This window comes from Mirounga angustirostris, unplaced genomic scaffold, assembly GCF_029215605.1.
Source record: "Mirounga angustirostris isolate CCGP_5_RB_7025 unplaced genomic scaffold, mMirAng1.0.hap1 SCAF_2, whole genome shotgun sequence".
Taxonomy (NCBI): domain Eukaryota; kingdom Metazoa; phylum Chordata; class Mammalia; order Carnivora; family Phocidae; genus Mirounga; species Mirounga angustirostris.
The window spans coordinates 125,548,797-125,572,510 of record NW_026991710.1 but is presented as its reverse complement, the minus strand read 5'-3'; the positions used below and the strand labels follow the sequence as shown (position 1 = coordinate 125,572,510).

The window sequence follows — 23,714 nt, the reverse complement described above, 5'->3', positions numbered from 1 at the left end:
TCTCCTTGGAATTTCAGCTGTGAAACCTGTAGAAACAAAAGAAATTACCAAGAAAAAAAAGGATTTTTATATGCTAAAAGTTGCAAGGAAACTAGCCTTTGAACTTTAGATGACTTAGAAAAAACTGACTACCATATAAAAAATACAACATATATAAATGAAAAAAGTAGATACAAGATTACCAAGATTACAGTCTGTCTGTCTATAGTAGAAAGTCTGTAGTATTCTCACATATTTATCATCACTCCAAGGGCCATCCACATCAGTATGTCAGGACTTGTTATGGTTTCCATTATGGTCGCTTGCTCCTGTGATCCTATAGTCCATGACCTTAACAACACACTACCATGCCTTTCGATTGAAAGCCTTTGGAAAATAAAATCACTTTTCAGATGATTGGTAAGCAGAATACCAGTGCCAAATAATTTTGTAGTCTTTAGTTTAAAATAGCTTCTGGGATAAGAAAGTTATTTTGACTAACTTGCTCTGTCATATGAAAATATTTTGTTCCTTAAATATTATATATTGCTCTTTTGAATAGTTATGGATAAGCTTTGACAAATTTGCTTTCTTTTGGATTTCCTTTCTTCACAAGGTTCATTTTATATATGTTATATTGATTCTAGCATATTCAAACTTCTTTGGAGAATCCTATTGACATGTTCAGGTGATGTATATGAAATCTATGTACAAATTATAATACATTTCCTATTTTAACACATTTATGATTGAAATGAATTTGAGACTTTTCAGAAGTGATTATTTTTCTTATTAACTATAATAAGAAAGTTTTATATTTTATTTTTAGGCTAAAGTCTATTCTAAGTAAAAGTGGTAAACTTGACAATAAAGTTAAAAGAATTGGACCACACATAGAAATCTTCCAAGTGTTCCGGGAAAGGACCAAATTTGTAAATACCAAAAAAGTAGTTAGAATGATCATCATCATACAGGCCTATGTCAGAGGATGGCTTGAACGCAAAAGATTGCAGAGAATAATGATCAAGGTAAAGCATGTGTTAAATATAATGTGTATAAATTTTCCTATGTAGATTTTAAATTAATTGAGTTTTGAATAGTCACCTGGTCAATGTATCTATGATTTTTCTAAATAAAGTTCTGACTACATTCTTTTCATTGAGAAAATGTTATGAATTATCTACTCTGCTGACAGTTTCAGATTTGGTCAAACTGGAGAATCTGAACAAAAGGCCTAGTTTATCCTTATTAACCCAATAGTTCTGGGACCACTTTTATTCTAAGGCCAGGACCACCTGTCCTTGCACTAATTTTGTTCCACCTTTTTTGCTGCTTATTGTCCATATAAAGCAACTTTCTTCCACTTCCCACACTCCTGGATACTCTTGTACAGCATAAACATTCAACTCAAAAAGAACTGTAGACACACACACACACACACACACACCTGAGCAACTTGCATAAGCAGCAATCTTGAGTTTCAAAATAAATATCTAGGCTCTATTTTGTCTGGCAACCATTAATTTATTCTTTGTATCTCTGAGTATGTTTATGCTTTGTTTTGTTGGTTCATTTGTTTTGTTGTAGATTCCACATATAAGTGAAATCATACAATATTTGTCTTTCTCTGCCTGACTTATTTCACTTAGCACAATACCCTCTAGATCCATCCATGTTAAAAATGGCAAAATCTCATTTCTTTTTATGGCTGAATAATATTCCATTGTATGTATGTATGTATGTATGTATCTATCATCATCTATTATCTATCATCTATCTATCATCACCTATTTATCATCTATCATCTATCTATCATCTATCATCTATCTATCATCAATCATCTATCTATCTATCTATCTATCTATCTATCTATCTATCTATCTATCTATCATCTATCTATCATCACATCTTTATCCCCTCATCTATTGATGGATATTTAGGTGGCTTCCATATCTTGGCTATTGTAAATAATGCTGCATTGAACATAAAGGTGCATATATCTTTTAAGAATTAGTGTTTTAATTTTCTTTGAAAAATACCAAGAGTGGAATTGCTGAATTGTATGGTAGTTCTGTTTTTAATTTTTTGAGGAACATCCACACTATTTTCCATAGCAGCTGTACCAATTTACATTCCTACCAATAATGCACAAGGGTTCCCCTTTCTCCACATCCTCACCAATACTTGTTATTCCTTATCTTTTTGATAGTAGCCATTCTGACAGGTGTGAGGTGATATCTTATTGTGGTTTTGATTTGCATTTCCCTGATGGTTAGTAATATTGAGCATCTTTTCATATGTCTGTTGGCCATCTGTATGTCTTCTTTGGAAAAACATCTATTCTGGTGTACTATGCCCATATTTTAATTGGATTTTTTTGATATTGAGTTGTATGAGTTCTTTATATATTTTGAATGTTAACTCCTTACCTGATATGTCATTTGCAAATAATTTCTGCCATTCATTAGGATTTTTTTCTTTCATTTTGTTGATGGTTTCCTTTTGCTGTGCAACAGCTTTTTAGTTGGAGGTAGTCCCATCTGTTTATTTTTGCTCTTGTTGGCCTTGCCTGAGGAGAAATATCTAAAAAAGTACTGCTAAGACCAATGTCCAAGAGCTTACTACATGAATTTTCTCCTAGAAGCTTTATATTTTCAGTTCTCATTTAAGCCATTAATACATTTTGAGTTTATTTTTGTTTTTGGTGTAAGAAAGTGAACCAGTTTTAACAACATCATTTATTGAAGAAACTGTCTTTTCATCATTGTATATTCTTACCTCTGTTATCACAGATTACTTGACTTTATAAGTGTGGGGTTTTTTCTGGGCTGTCTATTCTCTTCCATTGATTTATGTGTTTTCATCACTATAGCTTTGTAGCATAGTTTGAAATCCTGGAGCATGATACCTCCAGCTTTGTTCTTTTTCAAGATTGTTTTGGTTATTTGGAGTTGTTTTGGTTCCATACAAATTTTAGGATTATTCCAGTTCTGTGAAAAATGCTACTGGTATTTTGATAGGGATTGCAATGGATTGGTACATTACTATGGGTAGTATGGACATCTTAATAATATTAATTCTTCCAATCCATGAGCATAGTATGTTTTTACATTTATTCCTGTCATCTTCACTTTCTTTCATCAGTGTCTTATAGTTTTCAAAGTACAGTTCTTTCATCTCTTTGGTTAAATTTATTTCTAAGTATTTTATTCTTTTGAATGCACTAGTAAATAAGATTGTTTTCTTAATTTCTCTTTCTGATAGCTTGTTATTACCATTAAGAAACATAATATATTTCTATATGTTGATTTTGTAGCCTATAACTTTACTGAATTCATTCATTAAACTTAGTAGTATTTTGGTGGAGTCTATGTTTTTTTTTTTATGTACAGTATCATATCATCTGCAAATAGTGATGATTTTACTTCTTCTTTTCCAATTTGGAAGCCTTTTATTTCCTTTTCTTTTTTTCCTAATTGCTGTGTCTAGGACTTCCCCTGTAATGTTGAATAAAAGTGGTGAGAGTGGGCATCTTTGTTTTGTTCCTGATCTTAGAGGAAAAGCTTCTAGCTTTTCATTATTGAGTATGATGTTAGCTCTAAGTTTGTTATATGTGACCTTTTTATTAGTTGAAGTGTGGTCCCTCTATACCCATTTTATTGAGAGTTTTTATCAAAAATGAATGTTGAATTCCATCAAATGCTTCTTCTACATCTACTGAAATGATCATATGATTTTATCCTTCATTTTGTTAATGTGGTGCATCATGTTGATTGATTTATGGGTGTCAAAACATTCTTGCATCCCCTGGAAAAAATTTCACTTGAGCATGGTATATGATCATCTTAATGTATTGTTGAATTCAGTTTGCTAATATTTAGTTGTGGATTTTGGTATCTATGTTCATCAGGGACACTGGCCTATGATTTTCTTTTCTTTCTTTCTTTTTTCTTTTTTAAATTTTATTTTATTATGTTATGTTAATCACCATACACTACATCATTAGTTTTTGATGTAGTGTTCCATGATTCATTGTTTGCATACAACACCCAGTGCTCCATTCAATACGTGCCCTCTTTAATACCTATCACCAGACTAACCTATCCCCCAACCCCCTCCCCTCTAGAACCCTGTTTGTTTTATTGATATTTATCATCTATTTTTCTACCAACTGGATTCTTTAATATCAGACAACTATATAACAAAACCAGTAAGTAAGTGGGCATATCATATAAATGGTTGATGGATATCTAAAAACTAATATAAAAAAACTATGTGAAAACAAGCATGAATTTAGAGTCAGAATTCTGAATCTTGGAAAATATTTGTTGAAAAGGTTAAAAATAACATATAAAGTTTCTGACATGGTGCTTAGCACAATGTGCACAAATAAATAATAAACATTTTAATATACTAATGATAATAAAAAAATGCCATATTTGATATCCTTTTCTTCCTTTTTTTTTGTGATGTTCTTCTCTGGCTTTGGTATCAGGGTAGTACTGGCCTCATAAAATGAGTTTGGAAGTGTTCATTCTGAAAATTTTTTGGAAGAGTTTGAGAAGTATAGGTATTAAATCTGCAATAATAGTAGGGGACTTTAACACCACACTTACGTTAATGGATAAATTATCCAGATGGAAATTAATAGTGAAACATCAGCCTTAAATGACATCTTAGATTAGATGGTTTGAATAGCTTTATGCAGAACATCCCATCCAAAAGCAGCAAAACATACATTTTTCTTAAGTGCACACACAACATTCTACAGGATAGAGCACATGTTAGGCCACAAAACAAGTCACATTAAATTTAAGAAGATTGAAATCATATCAAGCATGACCATTGAATGGTATGACACTAGAAATCAATTACAAGAAGAAAAGTAGAAAAATCACAAATACGTGGAGATTAAACAACAGGCTACTAAACAACCATTGGGTCAACAAAAGAATCAAAGGAGAAATTTTAAAAATACCAAGAGACTAATGGAAATGAAAATGTGATATATCAAAATCTATGGTATGCAGCAAAAGTAATTCTAAGGACTAATTCATAGTAGTACAGGCCTACCTCAAAAAAAAAAAAAAAAAAAACCCCAAGAAAAATCTCAAACTATTTAATTTTGCACTTAAAGGAACTAAAAGAAGAAATGAAACCCAAAGTTAGAAGGAAGGAAATAATAAAGATCAGAGCAGAAATAAGTGAAATAGATACTAAAAAGATGGCTGAAGCTCTAGGACAAGTAAGTGTACCTTTTTTACAGGAAGGCTGGGGGTGTGTTTCAGTCTCCTGATTGTGGTAGTCTGGGGATGCCAAGAGCTGTCTTTTTAATTACAGTACTGTGCAGCCCAGGAATGTGAACCCCCTTGGCCACTAGAGCCAGGCAACCAAGGGGCATCCCCTGCATGGACTGTGCACACCCTCTGACTTTGGTAAGGCAGGTGAAGAGTGTAGGGGGCAGGGCACACTCATTGGTTTCAGCAGAGCTGTGGGAAAACGCTTTGGTTGCATGTGCCTGTGGGCTTTAGAGGTGCAGTAGGAGAGTGCTTTGTTTGTGTGTGCCTGCTAGGTTTAGCAAGAGACTGAGAGAATGTCATGGTCACTGGCACTTGCTGGCCCCAGCCAGGGAGTGGAGCAGTACTGCCAACACCCATGCTCACAGGCTTTAGCAAGGGACTGGGAGAATGTTGTGACTGCTCACATTCATGGGCCCCAGCCAGTGCCACCACCGTCCACCCCCACCAGCCTTAGAAAGGCAGCAGGATGGCACTAAATCTGACATACCTGCCTGTGTTAGGTTGGGGGAGAGTGCAAAATGGCATCTGCCAGTGTGTCCTTCTCTGAAGAGAGTCCCAGCTGTCCCCTGCCCCTTGCCTTAAGATTAGCAAATGAATTCCCTTCACATATAGTCTAGGTGCTTTTCAAACTGTTACTTTTGTACTGGGTCCAGGAATAAGTGAGACTAGGTGAGCCTTTTAAAAGGACAATCTCAGTTCCCTACAACCCTTTGTGTCCCTTGATGGGTTGGTTTCCCTACCCATCTTGAGATAGTCCTTTTATCCTTTGTTGTAGAGGAACAGTTCTGCTAATTTTCTTTTTCAGAGGGAATTGTCCACATGTAGCTGTGGTTTGGTGTGTTTGTAGGATAGGTGAGATCAGGATCTTCCTATGCCATCATCTTGGGCCACCCCCTGTACTACCTATATTGATGAACTATTCCGTCACCCATAGTCCAAGCTATACCTGGAGTTTTCTTAGACTCTTTCAACTTCCTCATTCAATATTCAATTGATTATCACCATAACGTTTCTTGTGTTGCTCTTCCTCTCTTTGTTTTTTGCCAGAGCTTCTATTTATCAACCCTCACATGGAGAACTACAGTTGTCTCCTAATTATTCTCTTTGCTACCTACCCTCTAATCTGTCATATGCAATTAAGGAAATTTTACTCTGATTGCCTTATTCCATTTCTTATAATATTTTAATGGCCCTATATTCTTGTAGGAGGAAGTGTAAATTCTCTAACATAGTACACATGACCTCCCTGGTCTGGCACTTGCCCACTGTCCATCTTCATCCCATGATACTTTCTCACTAATGCCCTGTGCTTTAGCAAAGCCCAAATTCTTTAATTCCCTGATTGTTTCCTATTATATCTTATGTTTTAATGCTGTTCTCTTAAGCTGGAATACTCTCCCTCGCTAATGTTTGGATAAACTCCAACTCATCTTTCAAGATCTTTCTTAAATATATGTGCTAAGACATTGTCCCTGGTCCATTAAGCAGAAATGATCTCTCTATTCTTTTGGTCATTATTGTGCTCAGGTTATCTATATTGTGACCTTTTATTTACATGTCTCTCATAAGCAACACAAATAAGTGACCTATTTGGGAGTATGTATCTTCAAATTTATAGCACCACATTGCTTCTTTATTTAAAATTTTTTTTATTATTTTATGTTAATCGCATACATTATATCATTAGTTTTTGGTGTAGTGTTCCATGATTCATTGTTTGTGTATAAGGCCCAGTGCTCCATGCAGTACGTGCCCTCTTTAATACCCATCACCAGGCTAACCCATCCCCCCACCCCCCTCCCCTCTAGAACCCTCAGTTTGTTTCTCAGAGTCCATAGTCTTTCATGGTTTGTCTCCCCCTCCGATTTCCCCCCCTTCATTTTTCCCTTCCTGATATCATCTTCTTCTTCTTCTTCTTTTTTTTTTAACATATAATGTATTATTTGTTTCAGAGATACAGGTCTGTGATTCAACAGTCTTACACAATTCACAGCGCTCACCATAGCACATACCCTCCCCAATGTCTATCACCCAGCCACCCCATCCCTCCCACCCCCCACCACTCCAGCAACCCTCAGTTTGTTTCCTGAGATTAAGAATTCCTCATATCAGTGAGGTCATATGATACATGTCTTTCTCTGATTGACTATTTCGCTCAGCATAATACCCTCCAGTTCCATGAACGTCATTGCAAATGGCAAGATTTCATTCCTTTTGATGGCTGCATAATATTCCATTGTATATATATGTATGTATGTATATATATATAACATCTTCTTTATCCATTCATCTGTCGATGGACATCTTAGCTCTTTCCATAGTTTGGCTATTGTGGACATTGCTGCTATAAACATCGGGTGCACGTACCCCTCTGGATCCCTACATTTGTATCTTTGGGGTAAATACCCAGTAGTGCAATTGCTTGATTGTATGGTAGCTCTATTTTCAACTTTTTGAGGAACCTCCATACTGTTTTCCAGAGTGGTTGCACAAGCTTGCATTCCCACCAACAGTGTAAGAGGGTTCCCCTTTCTCTGCATCCCTGCCAACATCTGTCATTTCCTGACTTGTTAATTTTAGCCATTCTGACTGGTGTGAGGTGGTATCTCATTCAGGTTTTGATTTGGATTTCCCTGATGCTGAGCGATGTTGAGGACTTTTTCGTGTGTCTGTTGGCCCTTTGGATGTCTTCTTTGGAAAAATGTCTGTTCATGTCTTCTGCCCATTTCTTCATTGGATCATTTGTTCTTTGGGTGTTGAGTTTGATAAATTCTTTATAGATTTTGGATACTAGCCCTTTATTTGATATGTCATTTGCAAATATCTTCTCCCATTCTGTTGGTTGTCTTTTGGTTTTGTTGACTGTTTCCTTTGCTGTGCAAAAGCTTTTGTGTGTGTGTGTGTGTGTGTGTGTGTGTGTGTGTGTGTGTGTGTGTGTGGTGTAAGGAAATGGTCCAGTTTCATTCTTCTGCATGTGGCTATCCAATTTTCCCAACACCATTTGTTGAAGAGACTGTCTTTGTTCCATTGGACATTCTTTCCTGCTTTGTCAAAGATGAGTTGACCATAGAGTTGAGGGTCCATTTCTGGGCTCTCTGTTCTGTTCCATTGATCTATGTATCTATTTTTGTGCCAGTGTGTTGCCTTGATGATTACAGCTTTGGAATAGAGCTTGCAGTCTGGCATTGTGATGCTGCCACCTTTGCTTTTCTTTTTAAACATTCCTCTGGCTATTCGGGGTCTTTTCTAGTTCCATAAAAATTTTAGGATTATTTGTTCCATTTCTTTGAAAAAATTGGATGGTATTTTGATAGGGATTGTTTTGAATGTGTAGATTGCTCTAGGTAGCATTGACATCTTCACAATATTTGTTCTTCCAATCCATGAGCATGGAACATTTTTCCATTTCTTTGTGTCTTCCTCAATTTCTTTCATGAGTATTTTATAGTTTTCTGAGTACAGATCCTTTGCCTCTTTGGTTAGATTTATTCCTTGGTATCTTACGGTTTTGGGTGCAGTTGTAAATGGGATTGACTCCTTAATTTCTCTTTCTTCTCTCTTGTTGTTGGTGTATAGGAATGCCACTGACTTCTGTGCATTGATTTTATATCCTGCCACTTTACTGAATTCCTGTATGAGTTCTAGCAGTTTTGGGGTGGAGTCTTTGGGGTTTTCCACATAAAGTATCATATCATCTGCAAAGAATGAGAGTTTGACTTCTTCTCTGCCAATTTGGATGCCTTTGATTTCTTTTTGTTGTCTGATTGTTGTGGCTAGGACTTCTAATACTATGTTGAATAGCAATGGTGATAGTGGACATCCCTGCCGTGTTCCTGACCTTAGGGGGAAAGCTCTCAGTTTTTCCCCATTGAGAATGATATTCGCTGTGGGTTTTTCAAAGATGGCTTTTATGATATTGAGGTTTGTACCCTCTATCCTTATACTCTGAAGTTTTGATCAAGAAAGATGCTGTACTTTGTCCAATGCTTTTTCTGCATCTGTTGAGAGGATCATATGGTTCTTGTTCTTTCTTTTATTAATGTATTGGATCACATTGATTGATTGGGAGATGAGGTATGTACCTTCTATGCCTATACTCTGAAGAGTTTTGATCAAGAAAGGATGCTGTACTTTGTCAAATGCCTTTTTGCATCTATTGAGAGGATCATATGATTCTTGTTCCTTCTTTTGTTGATGTATATTGTATCACGTTGATTGATTTGCAGATGTTGAACCAACCTTGCAGCCCAGGGATAAATCCCACTTGGTCGTGGTGAATAATCCTTTTAATGTACTGTTGGATCCTATTGGCTAGTATTTTGGTGAGAATTTTTGCATCCATGTTCATCAGGGATATTGGTCTGTAGTTCTCCTTTGTCTCTTTGTCTGGTTTGGGGATCCAGGTAATGCTGGCCTCATAAAATGAGTTTGGAAGTTTTCCTTCCATTTCTATTTTTTGGAACAGTTTCAGAAGAATAGGTATTAATTCCTCTTGAAATGTTTGGTAGAATTCCCCTGGGAAGCCATCTGGCCCTGGGTTTTTGTTTGTTGGGAGATTTTTGATGACTGCTTCAATTTCCTTAGTGGTTATAGGTCTGTTCAGGTTTTCTTTTTCTTCCTGGTTTAGTTTTGGTAGTTGATACATCTCTAAAAATGCATCCATTTCTTCCAGATTATCTAATTTGCTGGCATATAGTACTCATAATATGTTCCTCTAATTGTTTGTATTTCTTTGGTGTTGGTTGTGATCTCTCCTCTTTCATTCATGATTTTGTTGATTTGGGTCATTTCTCTTTTCTTTTGATAAGTCTGGCCAGGGGTTTATCAATCTTGTTGATTCTTTCCAAGAACCAGCTCCTAGTTTCATTGATCTGTTCTACTGTTCTTTTGGTTTCTATTTCATTGATTTCTGCCCTGATCTTTATTATTTCTCTTCTCCTGCAGGTTTAGCCTTTATTTACTGTTCTCTCTCCAGCTCCTGTAGGTGTAGGGTTAGGTTGTATATTTGAGACCTTTCGTGTTTCTTGCGAAAGGCCTCTATTGCTGTACTTTCCTCTTAGGACTGCCTTTGCTGCATCCCAAAGATTTTGAACAGTTGTGTTTTCATTTTCATTTGTTTCCATGAATTTTTTAAATTCTTCTTTAATTTTCTGGTTGACCCATTCATTCTTCAGCAGGATGCTCTTTAGCCTCCATGTATTTGAGTTCTTTCTGACTTGTTTTTGTTTGTCCTGGAAGCTTTTTATCTCTCCTTCAATTTTCAATGACAGCCTAGCTGGATATAGTATTCTTGGCTGCATATTTTTCTCATTTAGTCCTTTCTGGCTTGCCAGGTCTCTATAGATAGGTCTGTTGCCAATCTAATGTTTCTACCATTGTAGATTACAGATCTCTTCTCCCGTGCTGCTTTCAGGATTTTCTCTTTATCTCTTCAGACTTGTAAGTTTTACTATTAGATGTCGGGGTGTTGACCTATTTTTATTGATTTTGAGAGGGGTTCTCTGTGCCTCCTGGATTTTGATGCCTGTTTCTTTCCCCAAATTAAGGAAGTTCTCTGCTATAATTTGCTCCCTTATACCTTCTGCCCCTCTCTCTCTTTCTTCTTCTTCTGGGATCCCAATTATTCTAATGTTGTTTTGTCTTATGGTATTACTTACCTCTCGAATTTTGCCCTTGTGATCCAGTAGTTGTTTTTCTCTCTTTTTTCAGCTTCTTTGTTTTCCATCATTTTGTCTGCTATATCACAAATTCTCTCTTTTGCCTCATTTATCCTAGCAGTTAGAGCCTCCATTTTTGATTGTACCTCATGAATAGCCTTTTTGATTTCAACTTGGTTAGATTTTAGTTCTTTTATTTCTCCAGAAAGGGTTTCTCTAATATCTTCCATGCTTTATCTATCTTTAAAATCATCATTCTGACCTCAGGTTCTGACATCTTACTCATGTCCGTATTGATTAGGTTCCTGGCAGTTGGTACTGCCTCTTGTTCTTTTTTTTTTGAGGTGATTTTTTTCCATCTTGTTTTTTTGTCCAGTGGAGAATAGATGAATGAGAGAACAAAATGCTAATAGGGTAACAACAACCCCAGAAAAATATACACTAAACAAATCAGAAGAGACCTGATACTGGGGGAAAAGAAAAGGAAAGAAAGAAAGAAAAAAATAAGAAAAAGAAAATGAAAAAGAAAACGATCAAAACAAACAAACAAACAAACAACAAACAAAAAAACCCCAGAAAATGATCAAATATGATCAGGCTGGTGCCACACACTAGATTTTGGGGGTATTTTGGTGTGCTAGAAAAAAGTGTCTCCCAAAATTTTAAAGAAAGAAAAACTTACATATTTACAAAAATAAGGGTAAATATGATGAAGGGATGGGATATGACTGTAAAGATGGAAATTATAAAAGATTTTATAAAAGGAATTGATAAGTTGGTTGAAAAAAGAAAGAAGAGGATTAAAAAAAAAAGGGAGAGAATGTGGTCAGGCAGGAGACTAGAACAAAGCCATACACTAGAGATTAAGGGTATATTTTGGTCTGTTAGAAGAAACTGTATCCCAAAATTTTAAAGAGAGAACAACTCATGTATATAGACCAAAAATAAGGTTAACTACTATGAAAGGATAGAATATGACTCTAAAAATGAAAAATAAAAAAGGTTTTTTAAAAAAGCGATTGATAAGATATTGGTTGAAAAATGGAAAAAGAAAAATTCAAAAAAAAAAAAAGAAAGAAAAAGAAAGTTAAAAAAACATTAACTTGGAAAGACTAAAGAATCAGGGGGGAAAAAGCCATGAATTCTATGTGCAGAATTCCCCCAGCACTGGAGGTCTGCCTTTCTCATTGTTCGGTAAACTTGGTCTTGGCTGGCGGTTCTTGCTGATCTTCTGGGGGAGGGGCCTCTTGCCACGGTTCTCAAATGTCTTTGCCGGAGGTGGAATTGCCCTGCTCTTGCCGGTCCGGGCCAAGTAATCTGCTCGGGTTTGCTCTCGGGAGCTTTTGTTCCCTGTAAACTTTTCCTACAGCTTTGGAGGATAAGAATGAAAATGGCTGCCTCCCAATCTCCACTCTGGAGGAGCCAAGAACTCGGGGCCCCACTCCTCAGTGCACCCCCAGAGAAAAGCAATCACTCCTATTTCCCCAGTCTCCGGCCACACTCCATGCTCACCCGGTCTGTGACAAAGCATTTCTATCTCTGGCTCACGACCCCGTGTGGAGTCTCCAAAGCCAGCAGATCCCTGCAGTGTGCTTCTGTGCCACTCCTCCCAGGGGAGGAAGGGGAGTGTCCCCAGATCTGCCGCTTGTTGGGTCCCTGCTGGAAGAGCAGTGGCCCGACTGTGCCGCAGATCATGGTTTATGGCAACCCCGAGCTGAGAGCCCGTGCCTCGGCTCCGTCTCTGCAGCTGGCTTCCCTGCTCTGATACCTGGGAGCTCTGCTGCACTCAGGCACCCCCAGTCTTTTTGTGACCCCAAGGGTTCTGAGACCACACCCTCCCAGTGAGGGTTCCACCCCCCACTTAGCCACCGGAGCGACGTCCCTCAGCGGAGCCAACTTCTAAAAGTTCCTGTTTTGTGCTCCACTGCTCTATCACTTGCCAGTATCAGCTGATGGAGGCCCCCTCCCCCACCATCTGTCCTCCCTAATATCGCCTCGGATTCACTTCTCCGCATGTCCTACCTTCCAGAAAGTGGTCGCTTTTCTGTTCCGAGAGTTGCTGCTATTCTTTTCTTCCATCTCCTGTTGAGTTTGTAGGTGTTCAGAATGGTTTGATCCCTATCTAGCTGAATTCCTGAGACCAGACAACATTTAGGTTTCCTACTCCTCTGCCATCTTGCTCCTCCCCCGCACCACATTGCTTTTCGACACATGTTATACAATCCTATTATTTTAACTATTTGCACTTATTATCTGCTTTTTTCTTATTTATTTAGTTATCTGTATATGTTTACATGTATACATCTGTATATGTTTTGTTTGCTACTGTGTTCAAATGGCTAGAATAGTGCTTGGTACATGTAAGTATTCAACCAATATCTATTTGAATGGATGAATTAATTCAACAAAATATAGTTATAGAAATTTATCAGGGTACTCTAATGATTCACATTTATATATAAAGAGAAATAATGTGGATGTATGTATGTAAGTATATAATACAGAATATATATTATATATCATATGTATACACCTATATATGATTATGCATTTAGATTATGATTTAATTTAATTATGGCATTTCCTGCTATTGAAGGGTATTGTAGAGTCATCCATCACCTCTGGGAGAAAAATGAGCCTAGTAAACTTAGAGAGCAAGAATGGGCCCAAGATCATGCTGAAAAGGAGATACTGACAAGGAAAATGTTGAATTTCTATGAGGAGGTAGAATTTGAAATGAAAAGAATGGGATGCATGTTTAAAGAGTTGGAGCCAATATAAACTAGATTGTTGACTTTGATTTGGTTATAACATTTGTTATGATCATTGATTTCTTTTTTATTTTATCACTGGTATGGGGCTTTGTATGTTGATGGCTGCTCTGTTTGTATGGTTAATGTTGTCTTGCATGCTGTTGAACAGCTAGTGCAGCAGGCCTGTAATGCATACATTGTCAGGTTCCAGGACTGTGCCTATGTGCAAGGTTGTTGTTGGGGGAATTCTTGATAGAGTTTCTGCTCTAGAGGCTGCATAGCAAATCACTGGATAATTGTCAGCACCATGGCAATCCCTCTGCTGGAAAACTCCTATAGTCATATTGTTTGGCTGCCACTTCAGAGCTTGTAATTGTGGACAGTGTCTACTAGAATGTCACTTTGAATTACCTCAAGAGACTGTACAATTTCCATCATTTCCTGTGAAATACTCCCGTTTGGGTTTATTTAGAAATAATGGAGCAACATTGAACTATCATATCAGTCATAAGGGTACCACAGAGATTGCTGCTTTTAACTATAAGCATCATTTATTTCCACCATTCGAAGTGTCCTTTTCCTTTTAAAAACTCTGTGTTGTTTGTTTGCATGTGTTTTGGAATAAGTAATAGTGATCTAAAAAAACCCCAGTAAAGGTACAAAAACAGTATTTTTTTCTCATTGTAATGCTTCTAAGATTTTGCTTAATTTCAGTCTTTTCCTCTGAATATTCATAATTTAAATTTTTAAACTTCAGTCTTAAATTGATATATTCATTTGATATTTGCCCAAAATACTGAAACTCTAGGGCATTTGAATAGCTCGTGGTTGCAATAAGAAAGTGTTCAAAATTGTTTTTGAATAAATATTTGTTGAATAAATAGACTTGGAATAGTTCTGGTAAAATCTGAGTTTTAAGGTTACCATAACAGTATCCCATGCATAGGCTAGTGGTCTTTAATCTTTTGGTCACAGAATCCTTTGAAAATTTGATAAAGTATGGATTTCCTCTCATTATCTCAAAACACAAAACAGAAACAATAAGAAAATTCTGAAGCCCATCCATGGTCCCCATGGCACAGTTGACATTGAACAGAAAAGTTAAAAATTTTTTGATAACAGTTACTATGTATTGGATCCAGTTTCTTGCCTGGTGTGTGATCTCATAGAGCATATAATCTGAAGAGGCATGCAGATAATTAAAAGAAGTCTTAGGTACTATTGGAGAACTTCGACCATTTAATCCAAAAGGCTGTGTCTGGTGTGGGTGTTGGATAGTGCCAATACATTGAGATCCAGAAAATGAGGGGTAGTTATATTCCATCAGGTAGACCAGTAGGCTGAGAGAGTTGTAGGCACAGTGAAAGACAATCAGTGACCATAGGTGAGCTAGAACATTGAGGGGCTGAGAGTTGGTTGGGAGGATAGTGGCAGTAGAGGAAGCTGAGATAGCAGTCAGATTAAGCATGTTCTTAAAAACCATGCTAAGGAGTTTATGCTTTTACTTAGTATATGGGAATGGATGACTTTAAAGCAGATCAGTGACATTAATAGATTTGCCTTTTAGAAAAATTACTGACTCTGGGCAATGAATTGGGGAAAGAGGGTGACAGAATTAGAGGGAGGACAACTAGTATGCTTTTTCAATAATTCAGTGTGTGATAATGGTGGTGTGAGTTAGGGCTGGAGAAATGGAGCAGAGTTAGGACATTGGGTTTGAATGGATTTGAAAATAAGGGAGAGGGAGGAGTCAAGAATAGTTTCTCAGTTTTTGTGCTTTTTGTCTTGGGCAACCTGGTGGGTGGTTGTGAAATACAGAATTTAAGAGGAAGAGCCAGTAGGAGAGGAGAGGAAAGAAAAAGAGATAGAGTCCAGTTTTCGACACTGACTTTAACTACCTATGGGAAATCTTTGAGATGTCTGGGAGGCAGTTGAATGTATGGGTCCAAAACTCAGAAGAAAGATTGGGCCATAAGGAAACATTTAGACTTCATCAATAGTTCTTAAATTCTTTTCTACCTTAATATACTTGCAGAAGACAATAAAATCTTCCCACTCATGGAAGTAGCCCCATTTAGCAGTGATTCTCATGCTATCTCCGAGAAAGCTCTTTACTCAGGTGACAGGATGGCTCTCTTCATTCAGGTCTGTATTCATTGTTAATTATAAAAAAGCCTGCTCCATACTACCTTATAAAAAATTATATTCAGCCTGGTCACTCCCTAGTCTATTTAAAAGACTTCAAATCATTTACTGCCACCCAACACATAGATATTTGTTTATTGGATTATTGTTCCTTCCATTACAATGTAACTCCCTGAGACAAGAATTTTGCCTTTTCTGTTCATTAATCTGCTCACAAAGTCTAGAATAATTCCTGCTACATATTATGTTCCTAATTAATTAATTAAATTATGTAAATTAAGTATATAAGTTAAAATAAATAAAATTTTCAACATGATGGAAGATGTATAATAGCATATTTGGATCAGAGGATGTGAAATTTGAAAAAATTTTTCCTAAATATTTTGATTCAGCTCCTTGACTACGGATGGCTTCCTATACTCTGCCCCTCTCTGTAGATTTGAGATCATTATTAGTGATACTAACTGGAGCCATGGGAGTATTGTATTAAGAAAGAAGGTGGAGTCAGTAGTCTCCAATGCTGCTAGGAATGAAGGTAAAGACAGAATTTTCTGTCTTTACAACAGTTAGTTCATGGATGACCTTGGCAAGTTTCAGTGGAGTGATGTGTGGAAAGCAAAGAAGTGAAAACATCTAGAGTAGATAAATATGAGACACTATGAGCTTTAGGGCAGGATAGTTTACAATGGAAAAGTACATTTAAATATTTATTGCAAAAATGAATAAGAGGGGAACGTTGATGATATAAGAGAGATGAGAATAACCCATATTAGAAGGTTAAGAATATTGGAGGGAGTGTGTTTATAAGACACCTGACAGGATTAGCCTTAAGTAAGAGAGACCTATTTCTCTGTTGTAGGACCAAAGGATGTTGCTGAGTGTTTAGATTTGGTGATAGGAAGTTGAGATAACAATAATCTAATGCTTTCCCCTTGGTGAAGTAGGGAACAAAGTCATTTGCTGAGAGTGAGCATTTAGAAGGTGAGTTTGAATGTTTGAGGAGATTGAGTTTCTACAGAAAATGACAATAATAGAGATACCTAGAAAAACACAGGTGAGTTTTCATGCCACTTTGAGAACCCAGGTGAGGTTGGTGATCAAGAATTGAAGTGGTACCACTCTTCTAACTTGTATAATTATCTTTACTAGCTATGAAAAGTAAGGCACAAAGAGTTAACAAAACTTGTCTAAAGTTACACATCCAGCCAGTGTCATAGCTGAATTTTGAGCATCAAACCTAAGTCTGCCTAGTTCCAGACACTTTAAAACATTAGACCATTCTGGTAATAACAGTATTCAATGATCATTGCAAAATGGTGGAGTATTTTTTCAGGTCAGGCTCAATATAGACATTGGAATGTCCTGCCAAAAGCCAAAATTAGATTGAAACTCCATTCTGACACTGTATTGGGGTGTGCTCACATCAGGAAGATGATGCAGAGAGCCCCAGTTGTATTGATATAAAGGAGCACCAGTTGTGTGGCAATCAGAAGCTGCTACTTAAATTTTGCAGAGATGCATGGGAGTAAGACAAAATTCAGTGATACCGTTGACCAAGAATATGTACTCACAGTCTTTATACTAAGCAACTAGAGGTAGAAAAATTAAGCATGTGCTTCAGGTATATTATAATCATTCTGACCAAGATCAAAGTGAGTGGCAGGTGACACAGAAAAGAGGCCTGAAGAGAGAAGAACCCAACCCAGGAGAGAAGTGTTTGCTTTAGCCACATGTGTGTGGCTAAGGGCTTCACTAATTCTTTAGTGGGTGGGGAAGTGAGGCTTGTATACTTGTTAAGTGTGTTTATGTATGTGTGTGTAAGATAACAATTCAGAATACTCAATCCTTATTTCATTGGGTTTTAGTTTAGGTTTAAAAGCCTAAACTAGGTTTAAAAACCTAGTTTTAGGTTTAAAAACCTTTTCCTGCTTTAATAAGGTTTTTGTATAAAGACCCTTTTTGGATCCCTTCTCAGCCTTTTGGCTAAGATCAAATATAGTATCTGTTCTTATCAGTTTAAAGACCCTTTTGGATAATGTCATATGTAAGTGTTTAGACAAGGTTAGCCTTAGTTAATATATGTGGGCAAGTTATCTGCTTATATGTCTAAATATCATTTTTAAAAAGTTAAAAAGTCAAACTGTAGTAAAACATTTGATATTGCCCCGGTGTTAAAAAAAAAAACTCAGCATGTAAAGATCTATCATAAATTGATAAGAAACACACTACAATAATAAGAGAAGAAATAGGTAGAAGACATGAACTAGTACTTTACTATAGGAGAAGGATAAATGGCAAATAAATAGGAAAAGAGAGCACTCCAGCTAGTAATTAAAGAAATTAAGCCCCACTAAGTGTCATAAGGTAGTGGAATTCTCCAAATAAGCAATCCATTCATTACTTTTTTGAAACAAGACATGACCATATCAAACAAAAGGCAGGCTGAAAATGCATACTAGAAAAATTTTTAAACATCTATGTGTACTAAGTATGATACATTTACCTTTTAAATCAACATGGGTTGGAAAATTATAATTACTAATTTGCAGTGAGTCTTTTATATTCCAAAATTGTTTTTGTAAACATCAATTTGTACATTTTTCTAATAAATTCTATCCTCAGAAATGTTTAGAAATATGATGAAAGATTTACATACGTAGATGTACATAGCACCATAGTGGAGGCATATTTCCATGAAGAAGACTAGCAGAGAGGCATGCTGTCGGAATAACCATGCAGATGGACCCTTATAGTTTTCTCCCGCTCAACTTCTTAAACATGAAAACGTAGATAACCTTCTGAAAGCCTCAGATCTGAGAAGGAGGCCCTCACAAGACAGGTTGTGTCCCCAAAAGAGGATTTATTAAATTTGGAGGGAAAGACACTCCAGCTGAGTTTGATAGCTGCCCAATGCCCTGTTCTCTTAGCAGATGTCATCATCCATCTAAGAAAGGCACTCCAACCAGGGCCCTTTTGGCTCTTGTTCTAAGGGCACAATGAGAACATTGCTTGATTCTTAATTATAAGTAAAAGAAACCTACTAACAGATTTAAGCAGAAAGATTTTGAGTAGAATATTGGGCAGAGGTCTGGAGAACTAAGTTCTGAAATGTGAAAGTATGATGAAGGCTAGATAGCTCTCAGGACTCCAACCACCTCCTGCATAGAAAGAGCCTAATGCAGATACTGAATCCTGGGTATTACTGCCTCAATGAGAGCTGCCCTTGAAAAATGGATATTGCTGCCACAGTTACTGTACCACACAAATAGATTTACCACTGTTTGTCTTCAAAGCATTACTAGTTTCAATGAAAAAATCTGGTGCTGATGTAGATAATGAACAGAGCTTCAACAGAGGAAACTTGGGTCATTAGTATCTGATGTGTGGCTTCAACTTGTGGGAGGTTTGTTCTGCCTCCCACAAAAATTCCTATGTTAGGGAATGCTCTACCCGTGTTCCCAGTGTGACCAATTCATTGTTTTTTCTAAAAGTGACGAGAGCCTATTGACTAGAAGGCAGATTAAAAACAAACATTGGGAAATGTTATTAAATGTTGAAGGAAATGTATTAGGAAAGAAATCAAAACAAACAAGTGGTGTTGGGAAAACTGGACAGCCACATGCAGAAGAATGAAACTGGGCCATTTCCTTACACCACACACAAAAACAGACTCCAAATGGTTGAAAGACCTAAATGTAAGACAGGAGTCCATCAAAATCCTAAAGGAGAGCACAGACACCTCTTCGACCTCAGCCACAGCAACTTCCTGGAAACATCGCCAAAGGCAAGGGAAGCAAGGGCAAAAATGAACTATTGGGACTTCATCAAGATAAAAAGCTTTTGCACAGCAAAAGAAACAGTCAACAAAACCAAAAGACAACTAACAGAATGGGAGAAGATATTTGCAAATGACATATCAGATAAAGGGCTAGTATCCAAAATCTATAAAGAACTTCTTAAACTCAACACCCAAAGAACAAATGATCCAATCAAGAAATGGGCAGAAGACGTGAACAGACATTTTTCCAAAGAAGACATCCAAAGGGCAAACAGACACATGAAAAAGTGCTCAACATAGCTCGGCATCAGGGAAATCCAAATCAAAACCTCAATGAGATACCACCTCACACCAGTCAGAATGGCTAAAATTAACAAGTCAGGAAATAACAGATGTTGGCAGGGATGCAGAGAAAGGGGAACCCTCTTACACTGTTGGTGGTAGTGCAAGCTTGTGCAGCCACTCTGGAAAACAGTATGGAGGTTCCTCCAAAAGTTGAAAATAGAGCTACCATATGACCCAGCAATTGCACTACTGGGTATTACCCCAAAGATACAAATGTAGGGATCCAGAAGGGTACGTGCACCCCGATGTTTATAGCAGCAATGTCCACAATAGCCAAACTATGGAAAGAGCTAAGATGTCCATCGACAGATGAATGGATAAAGAAGAGGTGGTATATATATACAATGGAATATTATGCAGCCATCAAAAGGAATGAAATCTTGCCATTTGCAATGACGTTCATGGAACTGGAGGGTATTATGCTGAGCGAAATAAGTCAATCAGAGAAAGACATGTATCATATGACCTCACTGATATGAGGAATTCTTAATCTCAGGAAACAAACTGAGGGTTGCTGGAGTGGTGGGGGGTGGGAGGGATGGGGTGGCTGGGTGATAGACATTGGGGAGGGTATGTGCTATGGTGAGCGCTGTGAATTGTATAAGACTGTTGAATCACAGACCTGTACCTCTGGAACAAATAATACATTATATGTTAAAAAAAAAAAAAAAAGATAGCAGGAAGGGAAGAATGAAGGGAGGGAAATCTGAGGGGGAGATGAACCATGAGAGACTATGGACTCTGAAAAACAAACTGAGGGTTCTAGAGGGGAGGGGGGTGGGGGGATGGGTTAGCCTGGTGATGGGTATTAAAGAGGGCACGTACTGCATGGAGCACTGGGTGTTATATGCAAATAATGAATCATGGAACACTACATGAAAAACTAATGATGTAATGTATGGTGATTATTATAGCATAATAATAAAAAAAATTCATAGAATGCATGAAAAACACTAAATTCAAATAAATTAAGAGGAATATAATGTATAATTAAAAGTGTGGACCCTGGAGTGTCCCTGTTTTGGTTTCAAAACCAATTCTGCAACTTGCTAACTTACTAGCTATTGCAACTAACCACCCAATAACTGGGAAAGTTATTTAAAGATTTTTTGCCTCAGTTTTTTCACTTGTGAAATGGTACACAAAGCACGTCAAAAGAAAGATGACACAGAGAAAAATTCATGGACTTAAATACATTCTTAAAAAAAATAATGAAAATAGATGAATTAAGTCTTTAATTCAAAAAGTCAAGAACAGGAACATAATCCTTTAAAAAGCAATTAATAAAGATAAGTAGAGAAATTAATGAGCTAATAAATGTAAAATGTAAAAATAATTGAATTGATAAATAAAATGGAACTGTTTATTTAGAAAAGAAAAAACACCTGAAATAGATTAATTTTTACACTTTAATTTTTAAAGCCTATTGTAATAGAACGTAGAAAATGTATATATATATACACATATCTATACACACACACACACACACATATATATATAAATATAGTCAGTTAAAAGGCAAACTGATAAAACAAAGTTTGTACATATGCTGAAAAGGATTAATTTAACAGTTTTAGAAATCAGCTTGAAAAACCTATAAAGTCCAGTAAAAAATAAGTAAAAGACAATTTTCAAAAGAAAGAAAATAAATAAGGATTTGAGCACCCCTAGTGAATAGTTTAGGCAAGAATCACCATTCCAGAATAATGCCTTAATAAAACTTTTTTTTTTCTGACCAAGTGGGTTGCATACCTATTGTAGAAATCTGGATGCCAACCTAGGAAGCTTCCATGAAAATATCCATCATTGAAAGCTCTATGCTATGGAAATTATGGGTATCTGATGACAAAGCTTCTCATATTGAGGCTCTCTGAACTTCAAGGAGATTATCTTATTCTACAGTACATGTGTTTAGCCAACCTATGCAATAAACATTAATAAATACATTCATAATTTAAGAAACTGAGTGAAATAGATGGAATGAAAAGGGCAAAATCAGATTAAATATATATAGAAGAAATATGTAAATATGGGGCTTTACTGTCTATATTTCTGTTTTATAGGCTTTGTCTCATGGACCAAATTTGAGAGCAGTTATAAACATGTATCGTAGACAGATCTATCGTGTTAAATATCGACTTGGTCTTTGGAGGACAAGACAAATTATAAACTTTGTAGAACTAGAGGAATGGATGGACAGAAAAAAGTGTAAGTGATACCGTCATTTCTGGTTTGATTTTAAACTTGGAATTGATTTAACCATTGGAATTTTATATATAATTTACATGCAATTACCCCTAGACACCATAGGTAGATCTATTTTATATTGCTGAAACCTATTTGCATTTTACTTATTTTTTAAAAGTTTTAAAAAAAGTTTTATTTAAATTCCAGTTAGTTAACATGCAGTGTAATGTTAGTTTCAGGTGTACAATATGATGATTCAATACTTCCATACAATATCGGTGGCTATTTGCATTTTAAAGTGATGTATATTTGATTTAATTTATTAGGATCCTCTGTTTATAAGCAAGAGATAACCCATTCTAGTTAACCAAAGCAAAAAGGAAATTTAAAAGAAAAATATAGGGAAGGTAGCTAAAGAATCAGCTTTCACACAGAACTCAAAACAGAACTACTTCAGGGCACCTGGGTGGCTCAGTTGGTTAAACATCTGCCTTCTGCCCAGGTCATGATCCTAGGGTCCTGGGATCAAGCCCCACATCCAGCTCTCTGCTCAGTGGGGAGTCTGCTTCTCCCTCCTTCTGCCCTTCCCCCCTGCTCATGCTCTCTCTCTCTCTCTCTCATGCTCTCTCTCTCTCAAATAAATAAATAAAATCTTAAAACAAAACCCAAAACAAAAAACAAAAAACAGTGCTACTTCAGAGATTAGAGATCAAAAAAGAAAAATCTCTTTTTGCCTTTGGGAGATAGATAAGCTATTATCATTTTAAGACTTTTTTGTTTCTATGCTTTAAATTCAAATTCCAAGGAGAGAGCACCTGATTGGTTTAATTTGAATCATGAGTCCAACACTCTGCCATGGGAAGACAGAGAACTTTTCTTGAGAGTTGAACAGAAGCTCTATCCATTGGGGAAGGAGTAGCTCCCCAAAGGAAAACTGCATATTGCTAACATAAGAATAGCTAATGGACACCTAGCAGACTAGATAGAAATCTATTATGTATGTGTTGCTTGTTAGTGCTGAAATTCTGTCCACAGAACAATTTCCCTAATATATATCTTAGCTTTCAGAGAGCCTGATTCCTATTATATTTAATGAATTTACATTGCTTAGGATTAGGATGGAGATTATAGCCAGTGTCTTGATTAAAAAAATAATAAATGAGGACTTCTTGTTTCTGGTTCCACATATAAGGAGCTTGGAAATCCCCACTCCATCTTAACAATAAGTAAAAAAGCTGAACAGACTAAAAATTTTACTTTTTTTCATGGGTCTATAAGAGAAGAGAAGCCACAGGGCAAAAAACTGCCCCAAGATTAAAGAGACAGACACACAAATACAGGGAGTTGCAGCTTCCCAGAGCAGAGACTCATGAGTAGAAATGGATGTGGGAGGGAACAAGTGTTGGCAAAGATGTGGAAAAAAAGGAACTCTCATACACTATTGTTGGGAATGCAAACTGGTGCAGCCACTGTGGAAAACAACATGGAGGTGCCTCAGAAAATTAAAAATAGAACTATCCTATAATCCAGAACTAAAACACTACTGGGTATTTACCCAAAGAATATGAAA

At 36.6% G+C, this 23,714-nt stretch overlaps 1 protein-coding gene and 1 pseudogene across 1 annotated transcript in view; both read left to right on the top strand.

Annotated features, from left to right (window-relative positions):
- The first annotated feature begins 659 nt into the window (after positions 1-659).
- The window catches only part of LOC135363545 (IQ domain-containing protein M-like), a 253,447-nt gene continuing 230,392 nt past the window's right edge, over positions 660-23,714 (top strand). Inside the window, exons 1-3 of the mRNA XM_064584030.1 lie at positions 660-667; positions 809-1,007; positions 22,021-22,165. Coding sequence (XP_064440100.1) covers positions 660-667; positions 809-1,007; positions 22,021-22,165 — 352 coding nt within the window. The remainder of the gene's footprint in view (positions 668-808; positions 1,008-22,020; positions 22,166-23,714) is intronic.
- On the top strand, positions 17,798-17,905 carry LOC123841459 (U2 spliceosomal RNA; annotated as a pseudogene).